Source organism: Sorex araneus, chromosome 1 (genome assembly GCF_027595985.1).
Source record: "Sorex araneus isolate mSorAra2 chromosome 1, mSorAra2.pri, whole genome shotgun sequence".
Classification (NCBI taxonomy): Eukaryota; Metazoa; Chordata; class Mammalia; order Eulipotyphla; family Soricidae; genus Sorex; species Sorex araneus.
This window is the reverse complement of record NC_073302.1, coordinates 207,773,142-207,791,200: the sequence shown is the minus strand read 5'-3', so window position 1 is coordinate 207,791,200 and position 18,059 is coordinate 207,773,142. Positions and strand designations below refer to the sequence as shown.

Here is an 18,059-nt window from a genome sequence, read left to right as displayed (position 1 = left end):
GAAAGAGTAAAAAGCCTAGATCAGAATCATTCTCCTACCATGTCAGGATTTTAAAATTGCTTTGAAAGAGAATGTATCTTGAAAAATCTGTCTTCAGGGAGAATGTAGCACTGTAGCACTGTTCTCCCGTTGTTCATCAATTTGCTCGAGCGGGAACCAGTAACGTTGTGAGACTTGTTGTTACTGTTTTTGACATATCGAATACGCCATGGGTAGCTTGCCAGGCTCTGCCATGCGGATGGGATACTCTCGGTAGCTTGCCGGGCTCTCCAAGAGGGACGGAGGAATCAACCTGGGTCGGCCATGTGCAAGGCAAAAGCCCTACCCGCTGTGCTAGCAGCTCAAGGAGAGTAGAGTATATATAATTGTGGTATTTGATTTCTTCTTAATATCCTTCTTTATGTTTCAGGAAGAAATTGATCTTGCATTCTGCACTCACTTTTTTTCTTGCAGAATTCTTATCCCAAGAGACATTTTAACTTGACATTCAGAATTATACCACAACTAATATGTCCTTATAGAAAGCTATATTTTATTTAAAATAACTTGCATGAATTGCTTTATTCTGTACTGAAAGTAAATATACTGTATGTGATATTGGCCACCTGTGATCTTTCTATTAAGAGTCTTGTAGGTGTTGTACTTAAACTACCTGATTGCAAAATTTTTCACTCTGATGACTGCTAGAGGCTGTAAAGTCATGTATACCTGGACTATTTGAAGTCCCAGGATACTGATATTTCAAGGGACACTAGATACCTTCTCTACTTAGTTTTAGGAACCTCTGTTGATTATATAAATCTATAGTTGACTGACAATATGTGAGGAATTAAAATAGTCATTTTGGTATATATTTAGCATTCAAAATATACTTCTGAATCTTTGAATAGTGAAAGCATTATTTCTTGAAAATTACACACTATGGAGAACTGTATAGGGCTTATACTCTCTCCTCCCCCACCCCCTCTCCAGCTACACCCTCTGGCAAAGTGTTTTTGGGGTAGTTAGGTAAAATTTGGCAGGGTTCAAGGCTTACTCTTGGTTTTGTGCTCAAGGATTATTTCTGGTAAGCCTTAGGGAATCATGTGTAGTGTTAGGGATCAGATCTGTGTTGCTGTGTTGCCTTTCCTATTATACTATTTCACTGGACCCCTAAAAGTTAAAAATAAAGCTAGTATACAGGGTACTTTTTGTTATTTACACAAAGGAAAAGAAAATAATAGCTTGAAAAGATACGTGTATGTTCATTGTACCATTATTTGTAATAATTCAAAGCAACCTAAGTATTTTATGGAAACAACCTAAGTATTCACTGATAGATGAATGATTAAAGGAAATGTCACAAATACATTATACTACAGCATGTCTGTACTTAACACATGTGTCTGAGATGTATATGTATTTTGTATATATGTATGTACATATGAGTATGCTTATATGTGTATACATACAGGAATATCACTCAGTCATGAAGAAAAAACTTGCCATTTGTGACATACATTTAAAGTTCTAATTTGAAATAATTGAGACAGATGCTATATTATCTCATTTCTGTTTAAATTTTATTTTGAAAAATTCAAACTGAACTTGCAAATACAGAAAATGGATTGATATCCCTTATATCTCTCCAGAAGCTGAAGTGTATGTGTGGGGGGAGAGGGTGGAGAGTGAGTGCAAAAGGAGTGAAAGTTGTCAAAAGTGTTAATTTTCAGTTACAAAATAAGTCTGCTCAAACAAGTCAGTCTCAATGTAATGTATAGCATAATAACTATGGTTAGTATTACTTGATTTTGTATATATTGAATGTTGCTGGGAGAGATGATATATAAAAGTTCTCAGAAGGAATTAAAACTGTAGCTGTGTTGTAATCATAAAAATTTTTAAGAAATTTGTTAGCTAGACTTGTAATGATGTTTATAATATATGCAAGCATGAAATCATGTAATGACTTATATTATAATTGTTTTTAAAAATGCAGGCACAGTGGGGGAGGAATGCCTTACCCAAAACTATTCTTGGTTAAAGATCTGGGATTCTTAGCAGAAAGCCTAGAAGAGCATCTCACTTAAAGCCTTCTCACCATAGATTAGTTTGCTGGGTAATGAGGTTGTTCAGTGCAAATGCTTGCTCTCAACAGTGATAATAACTAAACCGGCTTTGTTTATAAGGTTTAAAATGTTAATTTAAAAAAAGTATTTGGCTTTTTCTATGCTATGTATTTCAGTAAAAACCATTTTAAAGATAGTAAGAGAAAGGGTAGGAAGATTAAGCTATATCAAAGTGTCGAGGAAAAGGTAGTAAAAAATACAATATTGGGTAGTAAAATGTTTTATTTAATTAAATCATGTTAATGTATAATTTGAGGAATGATTTTTAAATTCTAAAATTTCAGTTTTTCCTTTATAAATAGTTTGAACAAACTTAATTTATCATTTACTTTATTGTTACTGGATATCGCTATAGATTTCAAAATTTGATTTTGTTAAAATTGCCTGCTTCTTAAAATATTTAAAGATTTTTAACTACAATTAGATTTAATCATTATTTTAATAACTCAAAAATTCACTTGTTAAAAATTCCAACCTAATTTTTATTAGAAATATTTAAATGTTTTTTTTTTTCTAATAAGTTTTTTTCTTTTCTCTTTTCTCTCTCTTTTTTTTTTTTTGCTTTTTGGGTCTCACCCGGCAATGCACAAAGGTTATTCCTGGCTCTGCACTCAGGAATTACTCCTGGCATTGCTCAGGGGATCATATGGGATGCTGGGAATTGAACCTGGGTTGGACACATGCAGGGCAAACACCCTAACCGCTGTGCTATCGCTCCAGCCCCAAGTGCTGTTATTTCTTATGTTTGGTTAGGAATCATATTAGAGGCTTAACCCTTAACCTTTTAGCATCTTAGTTTATTATAAGGCTACTTTTTTTTCTTTTTCATGTTTGGCGGCATGTTCACTCCGGAGGCTGGGGGGAGAAAGGGCAGTGTCTTCAATTTTGCCAGGTAGGCAGGCATTATAGTGGTAGGATCTGAGGATACTGACCAGGCCCTGTGATGTGAGGGATTCCCTGGATGTATTCCAGAGGACAGGATCAGGGTCTCCAGACATACACATAGAAACACAAGCACACGTACTTGGGGTCCTGCATCCTGTGATGCTCAGAGGGTCATGAGGTGTCAGAGATTGAATCACATGCAAGTCATTTACTTAGTGCCTGTACTGCTTTAACCCCTGTGCTATCTCCCCAGCTTCCATTTTGATTTTCTTAACCAAGCCCAACTCAGTTTTTGAGTATTAATTTTTGTATGGTGTTTTCTTACCTATTATTCTCTGTTTGTTGCTTATCACAAGGATATTCAGGGAATTTAAATGTATTCCTACAAAAATGGCAGGTTTTAATTTCCAGACCTGCCTGCTTTGTGTATCTAATGTTGAGCTACATCATATCATAAGATAATTAGCTTTCAAAATATGCATGTGCTTTATATATATAGATAGATTCATATACGTATTTGTATTTACTGCACATACACATAGTTTAATACATGGTGTTTAAATTTTTTTCTTTTTTTTTTTTTTTTTGCTGAGGTGGGGCACACCCAGTTGTGCTCAGGCTTTATTCCTGCATGTAAGCTCAGGGAGCACTCTTGGTGGGTTTTGGGGACCATCTCGGGTGTCGTGGATAGAATACATACAGGTCAGCCATGTGCAAGGAAAATGCTTTATCCAGTGTATTCTCTTTCTGGCTCTTTATGCTCAGGTTTTATATTTATGAAAAGGGCAAAGTATTTATTGTGTAGAAAGCACATCTGGAGCAATTGGGGGGTCATGCTTTTTATAACTCTTTAAAACTTTTCTAATAATTAAAATAAATGATTGCCTTAAATTGATCACTGACAGTAAAAATTAAAGCACTAGTCCTAAGGAAACCATGTGATTATCGTAAAATCAGCTCTTGACTTATTTACTTTTTAAAGACTTTTGTGCCAGACTCGGCATGTTCGTGGGTTTTTTTCTGGCTCTGTGCTCTGGAATTACCCCTGGTGAGTTCAGGGGATCATACTGGGTGCTGGGAATCAAGCCCAGATTAAGCACATGCAAGGCAAGCATCCTACCTCCTGTATCATCTCTCCTGTCCTCTTGTTTTCTTTTTCTGATTAGTAACAAGATCAGCCAGATTAAGGCTTGATCATTGGGTGTTAATAAAACTTTTGGAGTTCACTATAAATAACATACTTTATTTTGAGAAGAAATTTAGGAAAAACATATACATTTAATATTATACTGTTGATGTTTAAATTCTTTCTTTCTTTTTTTTAAATAGAACTGATTGTATAGAAAAAAAGGACAGCCCGGAAGTATATTTTTGCTGCTGTGAGGGCAATATGTGTAACGAAAGATTTTCTTATTTTCCTGAAATGGAAGTCACACAGCGTAAGTACACAGGGAAGACACAGTTCTTTTCAAGTAATACATCAAAAGCAAAGCATATTTGTCTTGATGAACTAATTTACTTCTTTCCTTTCCACTTATTTTTTTTTCTAAAATTTGACACAAAAATAAGTACTTACGTGGAATTTCTGTAGAAAATAATTCTAAATTATTTTCTTCTTCCCCTTTCTATAGCTACTTCGAATCCAGTTACACCCAAGCCACCCTATTACAACATCTTGCTCTATTCTTTGGTGCCACTTATGTTAATTGCGGGGATTGTTATTTGTGCATTTTGGGTGTACAGGCATCACAAGATGGCCTATCCTCCTGTACTTGTTCCGACTCAAGTAAGTTATTGTCCTGTTCTTTGCGTTGTTTTATATGTTATATTTTAAAGGAACATTCCAGTGATGAAAACCAGCACTGCTACAGATTATTTTTGAGGTTAACTCTAAATGTTTATTATCCAGAAATTTATAAGTAATTTTGAAAAATTATTCATTTGTCATGTCCTAAGTATTTTTCACTTAAGGGTTCAGAAAAAGTAGAATGAATGTTATTCCTGTCCTTGTTTTTTGGAGAGTTCTGGTCTCATCATAATAAGATATAAGGTATATCCTCCCTTTATCTTATGGGTGGTAATCGTTGATGGAGAAATGATGTAATTTTTGATTTGCCTTCCTCTTCATTTCCTAAATTTTTGTGGTTTTTGAGATTATTTGCAAAAACATTCTTTCAATCAGGAGGAGAGATGTAATAAGCTATCCAAAAGAGTGTAGAAAAAAGAATTCTGTTTGTCAAAGATGATTGAAATTTATCCATAAAATATTTTGGGGGATGAATGGTAAAAGTGTGACCTCTCATTGTGTGTTGTTGATAGCTTTGAATAAACTTTTTGTTTGCAACATAGAGTGTGTATCCTGAAGACTAGAAACATTTTAATGCCCTTCATTTGCACTCCTAAAACCTCTAATGTATATGAACATATATGCATGGAGGAATGTAGGAAATTTTCCTCATTTTTGGTCATGTAGATGGTTTATCCAGTGCTTTACTTAGAATTTTAATATAAGTATTTAATATTCTACAGATATAGGAGCGGTTATAAATTTTGGCTGTTTGCTTGAGATATCTCTGACCTATACTTTTTGCTATTTCTTTTAACTTAAGATCACATTACCTCAGCTGTTTGGATCTCTCAGTGTAACTTTGTTTCTTTAATGCCAGTAAGGTAAATGGTTAAGACATGATAGAAGAAAATGATAAAGACATAATTGAATGACCGAAACACCTCCTTTCCTTTAAGTTTTATTTACATAATATATTTCTCAGTATTTGTTAGCAGTAGATAATTGATCCCTCTAATCCTTAAGTGATACATATGTGGAGAATCGACTCAAAGATGAAATGCTTTTTTCACTGTAAGCACACTATTTTGTATAGATGAAATATTTTTACTGTTTTGATACATAAAACATTCTGATATAAAAAGTGCCTAATACATATACCTATAGGATACATTTTATATTCTAGTGATGATAACTATATTTTACTTATCTACATCTAGAAGAGATTATGTAGCAATCAGTATAGTGATATCCAAACTTAACCCTAGTTTTGTCATTAATAGCATCATGTGGAAAGTATTTATTTTTGGTTGTTTTGGGCCACATCTGACTGTTCACTCCTGGTTCTGCATTCAGGGATCATTCCTGGCGATGCATAGGGGAGTACATGGGGCATAAGGATCGAACACGGGTTGATTGTGTGCAAGACAAGTGCCCTGTCCACTGTACTATCTCTCTGGCCCGGATACTATATTTTTTATTAATAGAAAATTAAAAATAATATATTATGGATAACATTGATTTGTTTGCGGTATTACTACAAAGTGGCCGAACTTTTTTTAAAAGCAGATTTAAATATGTGGTCACTTAAAAATTCTTATCATTCAGTAAAAAAGATCAGTTATGTTTATAACTAATGAATCAGTAATGAATATTCATCTCTGGATTTTAGGTATATGTTAGCATGATTAATATTATTGTACACATATATTTACTAATTGCATTATTCTGTGCTGTGTTCACATGAATTGTATTAATTATTTTAGAGTAAGGAAATTTTAAGGTTTCATGATTTAGTGACTTGGAATGGTCAAGCTTAGTTACGAAAAGTATAATAAATGCAAAGCTTTAAGTTTTTCTTCTTTTATAAACAATGTTATGTAAAAGGGGAAATTATCCATTGTGAAAAACTAAAGCAGGCCTACGGGCGTGTGCACTCTCAGGCTCTCCGAGCAGCTCTGTCTCACCGCCTGTGTTTGGTGCTCTGGAACTGCTGTGTGTGGCTATTGGTCAAGGGCAGGCGACGGAAGGAAGAAGGCCAAACTGGTTGCTCGATCAGTTTATTTCATTTTCTCTCTCTGCTTCTCTCCTGGCTCTGGATCTCTCCCCCCAACCCACTCTTACAGCCTCGTTAAATCCCCCCAGCATGAGGTGGTTGGGGCTTACACATAGGTGTGGTCACAGTCAATAAGTTCTTTCCTTTCAGGGGATTCTGCTTCTAGGACAGATTCTCCTTCAGCAGGACCATCCACCCAAGGATGGAGTCCCATCAGTGTGTTTCTTCTCTCTTCGTCCAGCAAACATATAAGCATTCATAATATTAATCATTTTGTATGGACACAATATAGAAATGCATTAGCTTATAGAATTACTCTTCTGGGGCCATCTCAATCTCAGACTACAGTGCTCAGGCCAGATTAGTCTTTCCTATCCCTAGCAGGGTCCTAGTCTCGCCATTGCTTTTGGATCATGACAGTATTTGTCCATGACCAAGTTCTTAACTTATAGTTAAGCATTAGGCACTTTGGCCAGACCCATCTCGATGCCAGGGTAGCACATAACTCACCGCTTGCCCTAGGTCCATCCCGTCCCTCGTCGGGACCCTGCTTTTGGGGGTGCTAGGAAGTAAGGGCAGCTGAGGCTTAAGTCGAAAAAGCAGATGTCCGGGAGTGAATAATATTCGAAGCCAATTAAGTCCCAAGTTACAAAAGCATAATATTGTCTTCTTGTGTCTATACAAAAAGGACATTGCATTAAAGGAAATTATTCAAAAGACATAAGGAGAGGAGAAAGGCAATACTAACTTATAAGTTCAGTGTTCTAGATCAGATTAGGGGAAAAAGCTGATTAACTGTTTGGGGAAGACAGCATAGAGAAGTAGTTACAGATAAACAAAGAGATGGGAGTGACTCGGAAGCATCTTAATGGGTATGACCATGACCGGGATGAACCTAAGCTCCTGTGGCAAGGGGGGAAAGGACAAAGCAATGTTATCTTACATATCATCAATCTGGAATTTCATTTATATAATTTTATTTTCTTAAGCAGTTTAATTTTATGCTTTTGTTTGTTATTTCTTTGTTTTGGGGCCACATGTGGAGGAATAAGGGCTTATTCCTGACTCTGTGCTCAGGAATTACTTTTTGTGGGGCCTAGGGGACTACATGTGGTGTCAGGGGTTGAATCTGGGTCTGCCATGTACAAGTCAAGTGCCCTACCCACTCTGTTACTGCTTTGGCCCTAATTTCATGTTTTAAAGTCTTTTTTGGTAAGAGGTTTTTGGAAACCAGTCTGCAAAACTACCTACTTGTCTATTTTGTTATGATAAAATTTTAGCTCTGATTAAAAAATAATTGTTGGATAATTATATTAACTTTATTGAACATATATAGCATACCAGTAAGTTATATATTGTGTAAGAATATATAAAAATATCCAGCATATACATTTTTAAGGATTTCTATAGTGACCAGTGGAAGGATTCATTTACTTAAAATATCCTAATTCCTGGTCTGTTATACCCTTGAGAGTATGTTGTGGAGCTTGGGTATTAGATTTCTAAGTTTTCCAGGTGACTCTGGTCATTAATTGCATGTGAAAGCACCGATTCGATTTTATCTTTGTGTTATTTATAGTATAATCCCCTTTTTGTAAATAGAATTTGAGACATTGCAAAGCTCACAAATGTCAGCTGAAATCTGTCACTGAAGGTTTGCTTTTACCTTTCCATGTACTATTTGGCATTCTTTCTGAAAGTGAAATGACTGGTCTTTGAGAGAATGGAGTAAACATTCTTGCCATGTCAAACTTAGGCTAACTTAATTTTTTCTGTAGGCTAACCTAATTTTTCTGCTTTTGGACATTGAATAGTTTATTTATTTATTTATTTATTTATTTATTTATTTATTTATTTATTTATTTATTTATTTTTGCTTTTTGGGTCATACCCGACAATGCACAGGGGTTACTCCTGGCGGTGCTCAGGGGACCATATGGGGTGCTGGTAATCAAACCCGGGTCGGCCGCGTGCAAGGCAAATGCCCTCCCCGCTGTGCTATCGCTCCAGCCCCTATTCTTACTCTTGACCAACTCTCTCATTTACCAACTTCTTTTTTGGGCTCTTTCTGTTTTTTTCTGATAGTGTTGTAGTTTGGGAAATTGGTAAACCAAGACTAGATTTTGTGTGCAGGTGGCTTTCTTCCACTTGATTGTCAGCTGCTTGAAGGCTAGGTAGATTGTGATTGCTGCTACGTATCACCAGGTTGGTGTGTAACACCATTCTGTAATTGACTGAATTGACTTTTTGCGTTTATATTGAGATGATAGATGAGTAGGTTCAGAGATGAATAAATATTCAGTTGCTTTAGGTCTTTGTTTTAAGATAAACCTTGAGCCTCTTATTTCTTGGGGATAAAATAAGTTTAAGTATTCTAGGTGAATAACATCATTATTCAGTTTCTTCTGCAATTACAAATTCTGTAGTATCCTTTTAACTTGCATCACCTGGGTCACTTTTCTTTGCCTGTGCTGAGGTTTCCCACACATAGCAGATGCTGCTATAAGCAGCAGTGAGTAACTGAATGTAAACTGGTTTTTCGAATGCTAGTGAGTCATACATATGAGGGAATTGATGCATTGACTCTGTTATTAAGAAGTCTTACTGTGGTTAGGGTTAATGTGGTTTCAATAAAGCTTTGCATTGCTTTCGTAACCATATGTGAGCTTAAATTTCCTTTAGTAAGATCTGTATTTGTAATGAAAAAATATCACTTGATAAAAAATTTTAAGGACTAGAAATGACCCACATTTAATGCAGAATGTGAAGACAGCTTCTTTTGTCTTTTGCCCCAGTTCGGGTGGGGTGGAGAGGTTAGGAGGGGGTGATGTGGGAATGTGACCACACCTGGCTTCAAGCTCAGGACTGCTTCCCAGCATGGCTCAGGGGACCAAGCAGCATCCGGGGACAGAAGCTGGGACTTGTTCAGCCTTTAGACTGTCTCTTTGGCTCCTCTTTGTTCACTTTCTTTGGTTTTTGTGTGGCCCCCTTAGCTGTGTCTAGGGGCTCTTTCTTGCTTTGTGCTTAGAAATGACCCATGGCTTAGAAGTGACCCATGGTAGTGAGTGTTTTGGGGACCATATGTAGTGCCTGGGATTCGAATCAGGGTCAGTGGTATACAAGTCAGGAGCTTTAATTTCCCATTAGTATCATCCCACTTTTTGGTTTATTTTTAAAGAATATCATTGTAACATTAATACTCTGAAAAAGTTGCACTAGAGTTTTCGTATTCTTCCTTCATGACATTTCCGACTTGTTTTGGTTGAAATCTGGTATGAAGTGAAGACTTTTGGATATTTGGGATACCCAAATTGGGCATACAAAAGATATTTTACCTCAGTAATAAAATAAGTTTCTATTTCATTCTATGTCTGATTATTGTCCAGTAAGACAACAAGTAGTCTTTAAAAATGTTCTAGGGTTTTCCAGTTGGATTTGAGAATGTGTATGTATCCATTTAAGTTAATGAGACACTGGAAGGGTAGCCAAATTGGTTTAAGAAAATTTGCTTTTTCTTTAATTTGGGGAAATAAAATGGGGAAGAAAACAAACACTGAATACTTAATATGTCAATATTAAATTAATAGTTGCAGAATAAATACTATGCTCTTAGAAACCTATCTTGAAATAGGCTGATTGCAAATGGTTTATGAATACATCTTATATTTTGCTTTTGCGCTCTTTAAGAAATATTCTATTAAAACTTAATTATAGGCTTGTTTTTCTTCAACCCCGTGCTCTCCCTTGAACATGTATCTTGCTTGTTCGTCTCTGTGTTTCTTTGCTTGCTTATTTCCACTGTGTTTTCTCTCGACACACTTTTTTTCCTCTCACACTTTTCTAAATAAGTTTCAATAAAAACTTTCTTGGGACTGAGAGTACCGTGTGGGTAAGGCTCTTGACTTTCACATGACCAACCTGCAACCTGGGTTCAAATCCCTGTCACTGCCCTCTCCCCCCCCGCTCTCCCCCCAAAAAAACCCCTTAATTATAAATGCTTGTTGTGGCATGAAAATTTTTATATACATATATTTAAAAAAAACCTGTGGAATAGTTTGTTCTTCCTTTTCCTTGATTACTTTTCTGAAACAACTAGTTTTAACAGGTTGGTATATATATATTCTTTGTCATCTTTCACTAATCTCATTTGTTTGGATATATATTTTAAATATATTTAAAAACTGAAATGTTACATGTTCTATCACAGTTAATTTTAATGGCTGAGGAAAACTTTTCAGTTAAATTTTTAATTATTTCATTCTTAAGTGTTTTTAATTTTTCATTTTTGCTATTGTTTGGACACACCTCGCAGCACTCCAGGCTCTGATATGTTCAGGGGTTGCTCATGAGCATGGAACCATAAGGTGTTGGGAATTGAACCTGGGGCTCAGACATGCAAGCATTCACTCCAGCCTTTGAATTATCCCTCTGGCCATAAATTATGGTTGGTGTGGTTTTTGGGTTGTCAAAATATTTCCTATATAGATATGTTTGTTGTAGATTTCTAATCTGTATAGATGTTCTTAAAGATACAGCGGCTAGTATCTTTGGCTTCTCCTAGTTCTGTGCTCAGGGATCACTTTTGGCAGGGAATGGAGAACTATATGTGGTGCTGGGAATTGAAACTGGGTTGGTGGCATGCAAAGAAAATGCAGTATCACTGTATCCCTCTGTCCCCCAAATTATGTATTTTTAAGTGAAATTTTGGAAGCTTCATATTATGCTAACGTAGCACCAGATTTGAGGCTTTATGAGCAGAGAATTTATTAATCTGCTAAGAGCTAGAGCTTAGATTTTAATTATTTTATTTTATTTTATCTTATTTTATTTTATTTTATTTTATTTTATCTTTTTTTGCTTTTTGGGTCACACCCAGCAATGCTCAGGGGTTACTCCTGGCTTTGCACTCAGGAATTACTCCTGGCAGTGCTTGGGGGGCCATATGGGATGCCGGGGATCGAACCCGGGTCGGCCGCGTGCAAGGCAAACGCCCTACCCGCTGTGCTATCGCTCCGGCCCCAGATTTTAATTATTTTAGCATGTTTACAATATATTGTTATGATGCTATCTTATGCTTAAGTATTTCTCCCCCCCTTTATTACATAAGAACTTATGTACTTAAGAACTAGTACAGGATGACTACTACATGTCTCTTTCTTCATGTTCTACCTTTGCTTATGGTTATTTTTGAATTGAGGATCTGAATCACAACTTGGCTTCATGTTTAATTCTAAGGTGTTTTTAGATATATGTAGCTTAACAAAAAAATTATTCTCACTGTATAAGTTTCACTTTTAGATGCAGAGAACCTTTCTTGGAGATTGGCTGCAATTCTGAGTTCAAAGACAGGAGGAAAGGAAGTAGAGAAGGAAAGATAAAAACTGTTAAAAACAAGTTAATGCTGTTCAGACTGTTAAAAACAAATTAGTGCTACACATTAGAATTAATCAGAGAACCTTTTTCCTACAGATGATTTCCATTTACTTTAAAATCTTGAGTTTTGTTTTTCTTTGATCTGAGCAGGACCCTGTCTGCCATTTTACATGAGAGATTGATACATGTAGATCATATAGTTTATCCTGTTTCTAGACTGACCAGGAAATGGCAGAAGTAATGAACTGATTTTCTATTAATTTCTCGAACCTCATCCTTGATAAGTTTTCTAATTTTTAGCGACCACGTTGCTGTCAAAACTTTACCTGTTCTTTGGGTTACTGAAAATGAGAAAGTCCATTTGTTAGTAGAGTGGTGTGGGAGATTTCAAATTTGTCTTATGTTTTACTTAGCTAATGCTTGAGTGTCAGGTATCATGTTGGAGATATGTATAGGTAGAAGTAGTGTAGGGATCATGCTTGCTGTTCCTTTTGATTACACAGTTGCTTTTAAGTGAATTTAAAACAGTTGGTTGGTTGTATAACTGCATCGTAGAAGTATAGGCCAAAGAGAATAAGTGTTTCTTCAATAATTTTCAGCAAATAGTAGAGAAAAAGAGGAGAATGTCTGATTTCAAACATTGGGAATATTTGGGAGAAGAGTCACATCTGGTGTACTTGGCTAATGTAAGATGCTCAGTAAGGGTAAAGCTGTTAATGTGAACAGTAACAACTTCAAAATTGTGCTCAAAGGAAGCATTTTTTATGAATTCATTATAGATATGTAAGTCAGTGCTTTTTAAATTCAGTGTAATGAAATATTTTGAGTACCATTCCAAGCACTGTTATAGAATATATCACACATTAGTTTATGTAATATTTTAACTTTCCATAATACAGATTCTGTTTTAGTCTATTTTATAGATGAGAAAATTGAGGGACAGATAGTGGAGACTTTACCTTATAGTTAGTAGAATTTGGACATTTATGGCTAAGGATTATTACCCATTGAAGTTATTTTAGTGTTTTTGTTTTTTATGGTGGTGGTGGGTGTGTGGGAATGCGGGTAGTCACACCCAGCAGTGCTCAAAACTAACTCCCAGCTCTGTGTCCAGCCAGGTATTATGTCTGGCAGGACTCTTGCAATCACATAGGATGCTGAGGATCAAACCCAGGTCCAGCACCTGAAGTTATTTTAATACAATGGTCGATTTCAGTAAATAATTAGGTGGGTTCCATAAAAACTACAATAGAATAAAGGTTCAGGGCACATAAATAAGATTTAAAATAGCTTTTATGCAGCCTTTTTGATGAACAATTATTTACCACATCACAATTTATTAATGTTTAGGATTCTTTCTCCCCACCCCAATCCCACTGGCCCCTGTTTTACCTGATGCTTCTTAGTAGCAACCCAAAGAAGAGTGGGCATGCCTGCATCTTTTCAGACTTTGTTTAATCCGAGTTAACTACCATGAGGTGTTTAACCACTTATTAGGAAACATCCAGAAACCTCATTTCATCACCTTGATCTCTCTTTATTTTGCTTTGCTTTCAAGAATTATAAAACTGGAGGAACTAGGAGGTGATGCATCACAAACGAATTTTTGAATTAGATAAGAATCATGGCTGTGTATATAAATACTATTAATATAAAATGTTTTGCTTTTCCTAGTTCAGAAATACTTGTCTCTGTATATGTAACGCGTTATTTTTTTATGGAGTCTAAACTTGCTGGGCGGTAGTTTTAAAGTTTCTTAGAATTTAAGATAGATGACTGAAAGGAAGTAAGTTCAGAATTTGTCAGTTTTTAAATAATTTTTTAACAGAAGGTTAATTCTTCTTCCTAAGAAGTTGAATGGATATCTTAAAAAATTATAAAATATAAATACAGGAATATAAATATAAGTATAATTTTTTAAAAATTATAAAATATAAATACAGCACAGTGGGTAGAGCATTGCCTTACATGTGGCTGACCTGGGTTCGATTCCTCGTCCCTCTTGGAGAGCCCTGCAAGCTACCGAGAGCATCCCACCTGCATGGCAGAGCCTGGCAAGCTACCCGTGGCATATTCGATACGCCAAAAATAGTCACAAATGTCGCTTGAGCTAATCGATGAGCAACGGTATGACAGTGCTACAGTATAAAATGTTATACTTGTATATATATATATATGCGCACATATATTTTTACACATTTCTTTATAAATATCTTGGAATGGTTTAATAAGAGAACATTTATAGTGCATATTATACATGGCATGTCCTCAGGTCTTTCATTATAACATTAGCGAGAAAAGAAAATCCCTGTTGACGTTGAACGGAATACTGTTTGAAGACCTGCTTTCTTAAATGGCATTTCATTTGGAGTAGCAGTTTCTAAGAGTCTTATCAGTGATGCTAAGTGAGGACTTACTGTATTTATTACCTATAAGTGAATCAAAATCCATATATCTTAAAAGATTTCTATATTGCATGTCAGTTTTAGAATTCTGCTTGCCTGCTGAATGTCTCTAGAGACACTTAACATTCCAGGGTGATGCTCTTCTTTCTCAAATTGGTTTATGGTAAGTGGAACCGTGTTCAGTTCCTGTGTTCAGGTTGCATAAGCCAGAGACAATATTTCCAGTGCTATTTTTCTTCTAATCAGCTTCCTTCTTATACTTCCTCATTTCTTACAGGTCCTCTCCTCAGGAAAATCTTCTCTTATTTAAGCTGCTGGTGTGAGTCAGGTTTCTCCTTACAGGTGTTTATGGTACTGAATTCCGTCTTACTACTCTTAATTTTATAAGTTATGCATTCATTACTATGCTTCTTTGATTAGTCTTTCTTCCCCATAGTAAGTATCATGTGAACTGGGATAGTTGCTGCCTGTTATAAACTAGGTACTCAAAAATTATTGAACTAATGGAGAAGTACTGTTCATTCTTTAGTGATGTTCAGGAATACACCCTACAGGGATAGGCAGGAAGTCTCTTTCTCATCCAGCAGTTTAATTACCTGACATTAATATGGTGATTTGGTTTTCACTGTTTTCTTCAATTTTGGTGCTTGATACTCAAATTACATTTTACAGTTGTGGTTCCAATCCAAACTGTTTGGCTTGGTTACTTTCTGTTTGTGTATTTTGGGCAAATTTTTCAAGTTCAGTTTCAATCATTTTGTTTAATAAAATTCAGTATGTTGAGGCCTGTCCTTGGTGACTTCTGTTTAACTTGGATCAGTTTTATAGCTTATTCTAGTGTTCATTTATTAAGAAGTATATAAACAGGTATATTTTTGGCAAGATGTAATAGTACCTTCTTGTTCAGGGTTATTTCAGTGATAGCTTTACTTCTGAAAGCACCTATATGAGAACAAAGCCTGAGGACCTGAGAGGATCCATAAGCTTTGGGAAGCAGTAGACTAATTAATCATTTGGAATGGGTTTCTTTTAAGGGATGAGTTTTATTCTGGAGTGCTGATGTTTTGTTAGTAGGATTACCTAAGTCTTAAAATAATCTTTAATCATCATCATAGGAGAAAGTCGAAGGAAGCCAAACTAGTTAAGCAACTAGTACTGATAAATAAATGAGTTGTCAATTTTTTTTCATTAGCACTATTGTTCTCTATAGAAATATTGTAGAAATGTTGGAGACTGGGTAAGATAGTGATAGAATTCTTAGTTTTCTTTTATGTGACAGTATTTTTCTTAATTTTAAATCCAGGCCTTTACTTATTTGGGGGAAGACTAGGAAAATGAAAATCTGTTCTTGTTCTGTCAGTATGAGTGTCCTCAAACTAAAAACTGTATCGATACTTGTTCACGGGAATGCTCTTTGATTTCCTGATTCTTGATATGTCTAGGGAAGTAGGTTTTAACAATAGGCCTTGTCTGTCTGTATGTTTTACTTAATTGTCATGATTATATTCTTGTTTATTTTCCCTAGTGTAGTATGCTGCCACACTCACATAGACTTCTAGAAACCCATTTCTTTCTTACTATTATGACTCGTCTATGAGCTATTATGATTCTTCTGTGAAAGGTGAGGGAATCTTGTTCACAAAGTAGGAAATTCCTAGATACTCTGCTGTCAGAAAGTGGCCTGAAAAATTCTAACTCAAAATTTCTTCAGGTCTAGGATTTGTAAAGGCAATAGGCTTTGTAAGGGCAATAGTGCCCTCTGGTGTTCAGAAGCCAGTTCCAGTGCATATCTTCTCAATTGAATTGCTTATTTTTCTCTTAAAAGTTTAGGCTCTAGACTTCTGAGAAGAATAAGTAACATTTATTTAAGACTTTAATTTATTTGCTGCCTTGGATTTCTTTGAATAAGGTAACTTGGGGACATCATAGAGTTATGTGATAGTCCCCTATTACCTGATAAATAATGTCTCAGATTTTTTTTTATATTAACTTTCCTTTGTTCATAAGGAAAGAGCTCCTATTTTAAAATTTGATATATTGGATCATTAACAACTTTTAGATAGCTTAATCATTATTCTCTTTCCTTCACTTTTGTAACTGATGTGTCATTTTTCATTTCATTCTGGATATAAATCGTAATTTCTTTTGCCTGTGTTTTTTCTTCACAAGCACGCCTTTCATATAATGATAGAGGTAAGCTGCATTGATGTTTGTTTTATGGTTGTGGAACTTTTGTGGATGCATATTAAACATTTAATTTTTTTCTGTGTTGCTTTATTGTGCATCCTTTTATAGTATATACATTTATGTTATAATTTTTAAACTACATTTAGTATTAAAACGATTAATTTGCCATAGCATTTGCTTTTTAAGTATTATTAACAATATACTTATTTAAGATGGAAAATAGAAACATTTTAGGTGGTTAGATGTTAACATCTAATGATATATTTTTTGTTTTAAAAACCTTCTGTTGATTTTTTAATGATATGTCATTAGCCTGAATGTCAACATGTGCTCATTTTTTTAGGGGGCCCGATTTTCTGGTCAAACATATTATGCTTTTCGAGGAGGGGGCTCCCAAACAGTGCTTAGTGTCCTCCATTACTTTTTTTTGCCGATCCAGACCTGTGGTTCAGTGATCAACAGGAATTACCCAGGTCATCCTGATGTTTCTAGGGTACCAGATGGTGCAGAGATTGAACATGGTCAGTTTCATGTAAAGCATGTACCTTACTTATTTCTGTGATAGCTCTCTGCTCCTCAAACCCTTTATCTTTTAATATGAAAATGTATTTTTTAGATACATTTCATCTTTGGCATTTTGAGCAAATGGAGTAGCTGGAAAAATGTTAACTTGATCTTTAACTGTCTGGAGTCTCAAGGATTTATTTTGATTAGAATTCCACCTTCATATGCAGAACTCAGTATGTAAGATAATCACCACTGCTTTACAACTCTTTACTTTTTAAAATATTTTAATTTTTGGGTAATTCCAATTGGTTCTCAGAACTACTACTGGCTCTGTTCTTAGTGATTACTTCTGGTGGGACTCAGGGACCATATGGGGGTGCTAGGGACGTACCTGAGCTGGCTGTGTCAAGGTAAATGCCCTACCTGCTGTATTATTGCTGTGGCCCCAATTCTTCACCTTTTAAACTTTATTCCTGTATTGTGACAATGATATTGGGTGTTGCTGTTGTATATGGGGCACTTGTCCCAGAAGTTGTCCTTTGTTGCTTTTCATTGTGATAATTTTCTAATGCCAGAACTTTTAAATAGATAAAGATGAGATGTAATGAGAACCATGTTCTAATGTGTATCTTAAGGTGGGTAAAAAAGCGTGGATTTATAAAAAAAAAACAAAAAAAAACCCCAAAAACCTGGACACTTAGTTTCCAGGAATTCTGCAGTTCTTATAATTGTTCACCCCTCTTCCTCCACCC

The 18,059-nt window shown here is 35.4% G+C and overlaps 1 protein-coding gene across 2 annotated transcripts in view; it reads left to right on the top strand.

Annotated features, from left to right (window-relative positions):
• Positions 1 to 18,059, top strand: part of ACVR2A (activin A receptor type 2A) — a 94,367-nt gene that overhangs the window by 58,192 nt on the left and 18,116 nt on the right. The window contains exons 3-5 of one of the 2 annotated variants that reach the window (XM_055123455.1): positions 4,323 to 4,432; positions 4,625 to 4,779; positions 16,783 to 16,806. In XM_055123455.1, coding sequence (XP_054979430.1) covers positions 4,323 to 4,432; positions 4,625 to 4,779; positions 16,783 to 16,806 — 289 coding nt within the window. The remainder of the gene's footprint in view (positions 1 to 4,322; positions 4,433 to 4,624; positions 4,780 to 16,782; positions 16,807 to 18,059) is intronic. The other variant, XM_055123506.1, reaches the window with a different exon arrangement.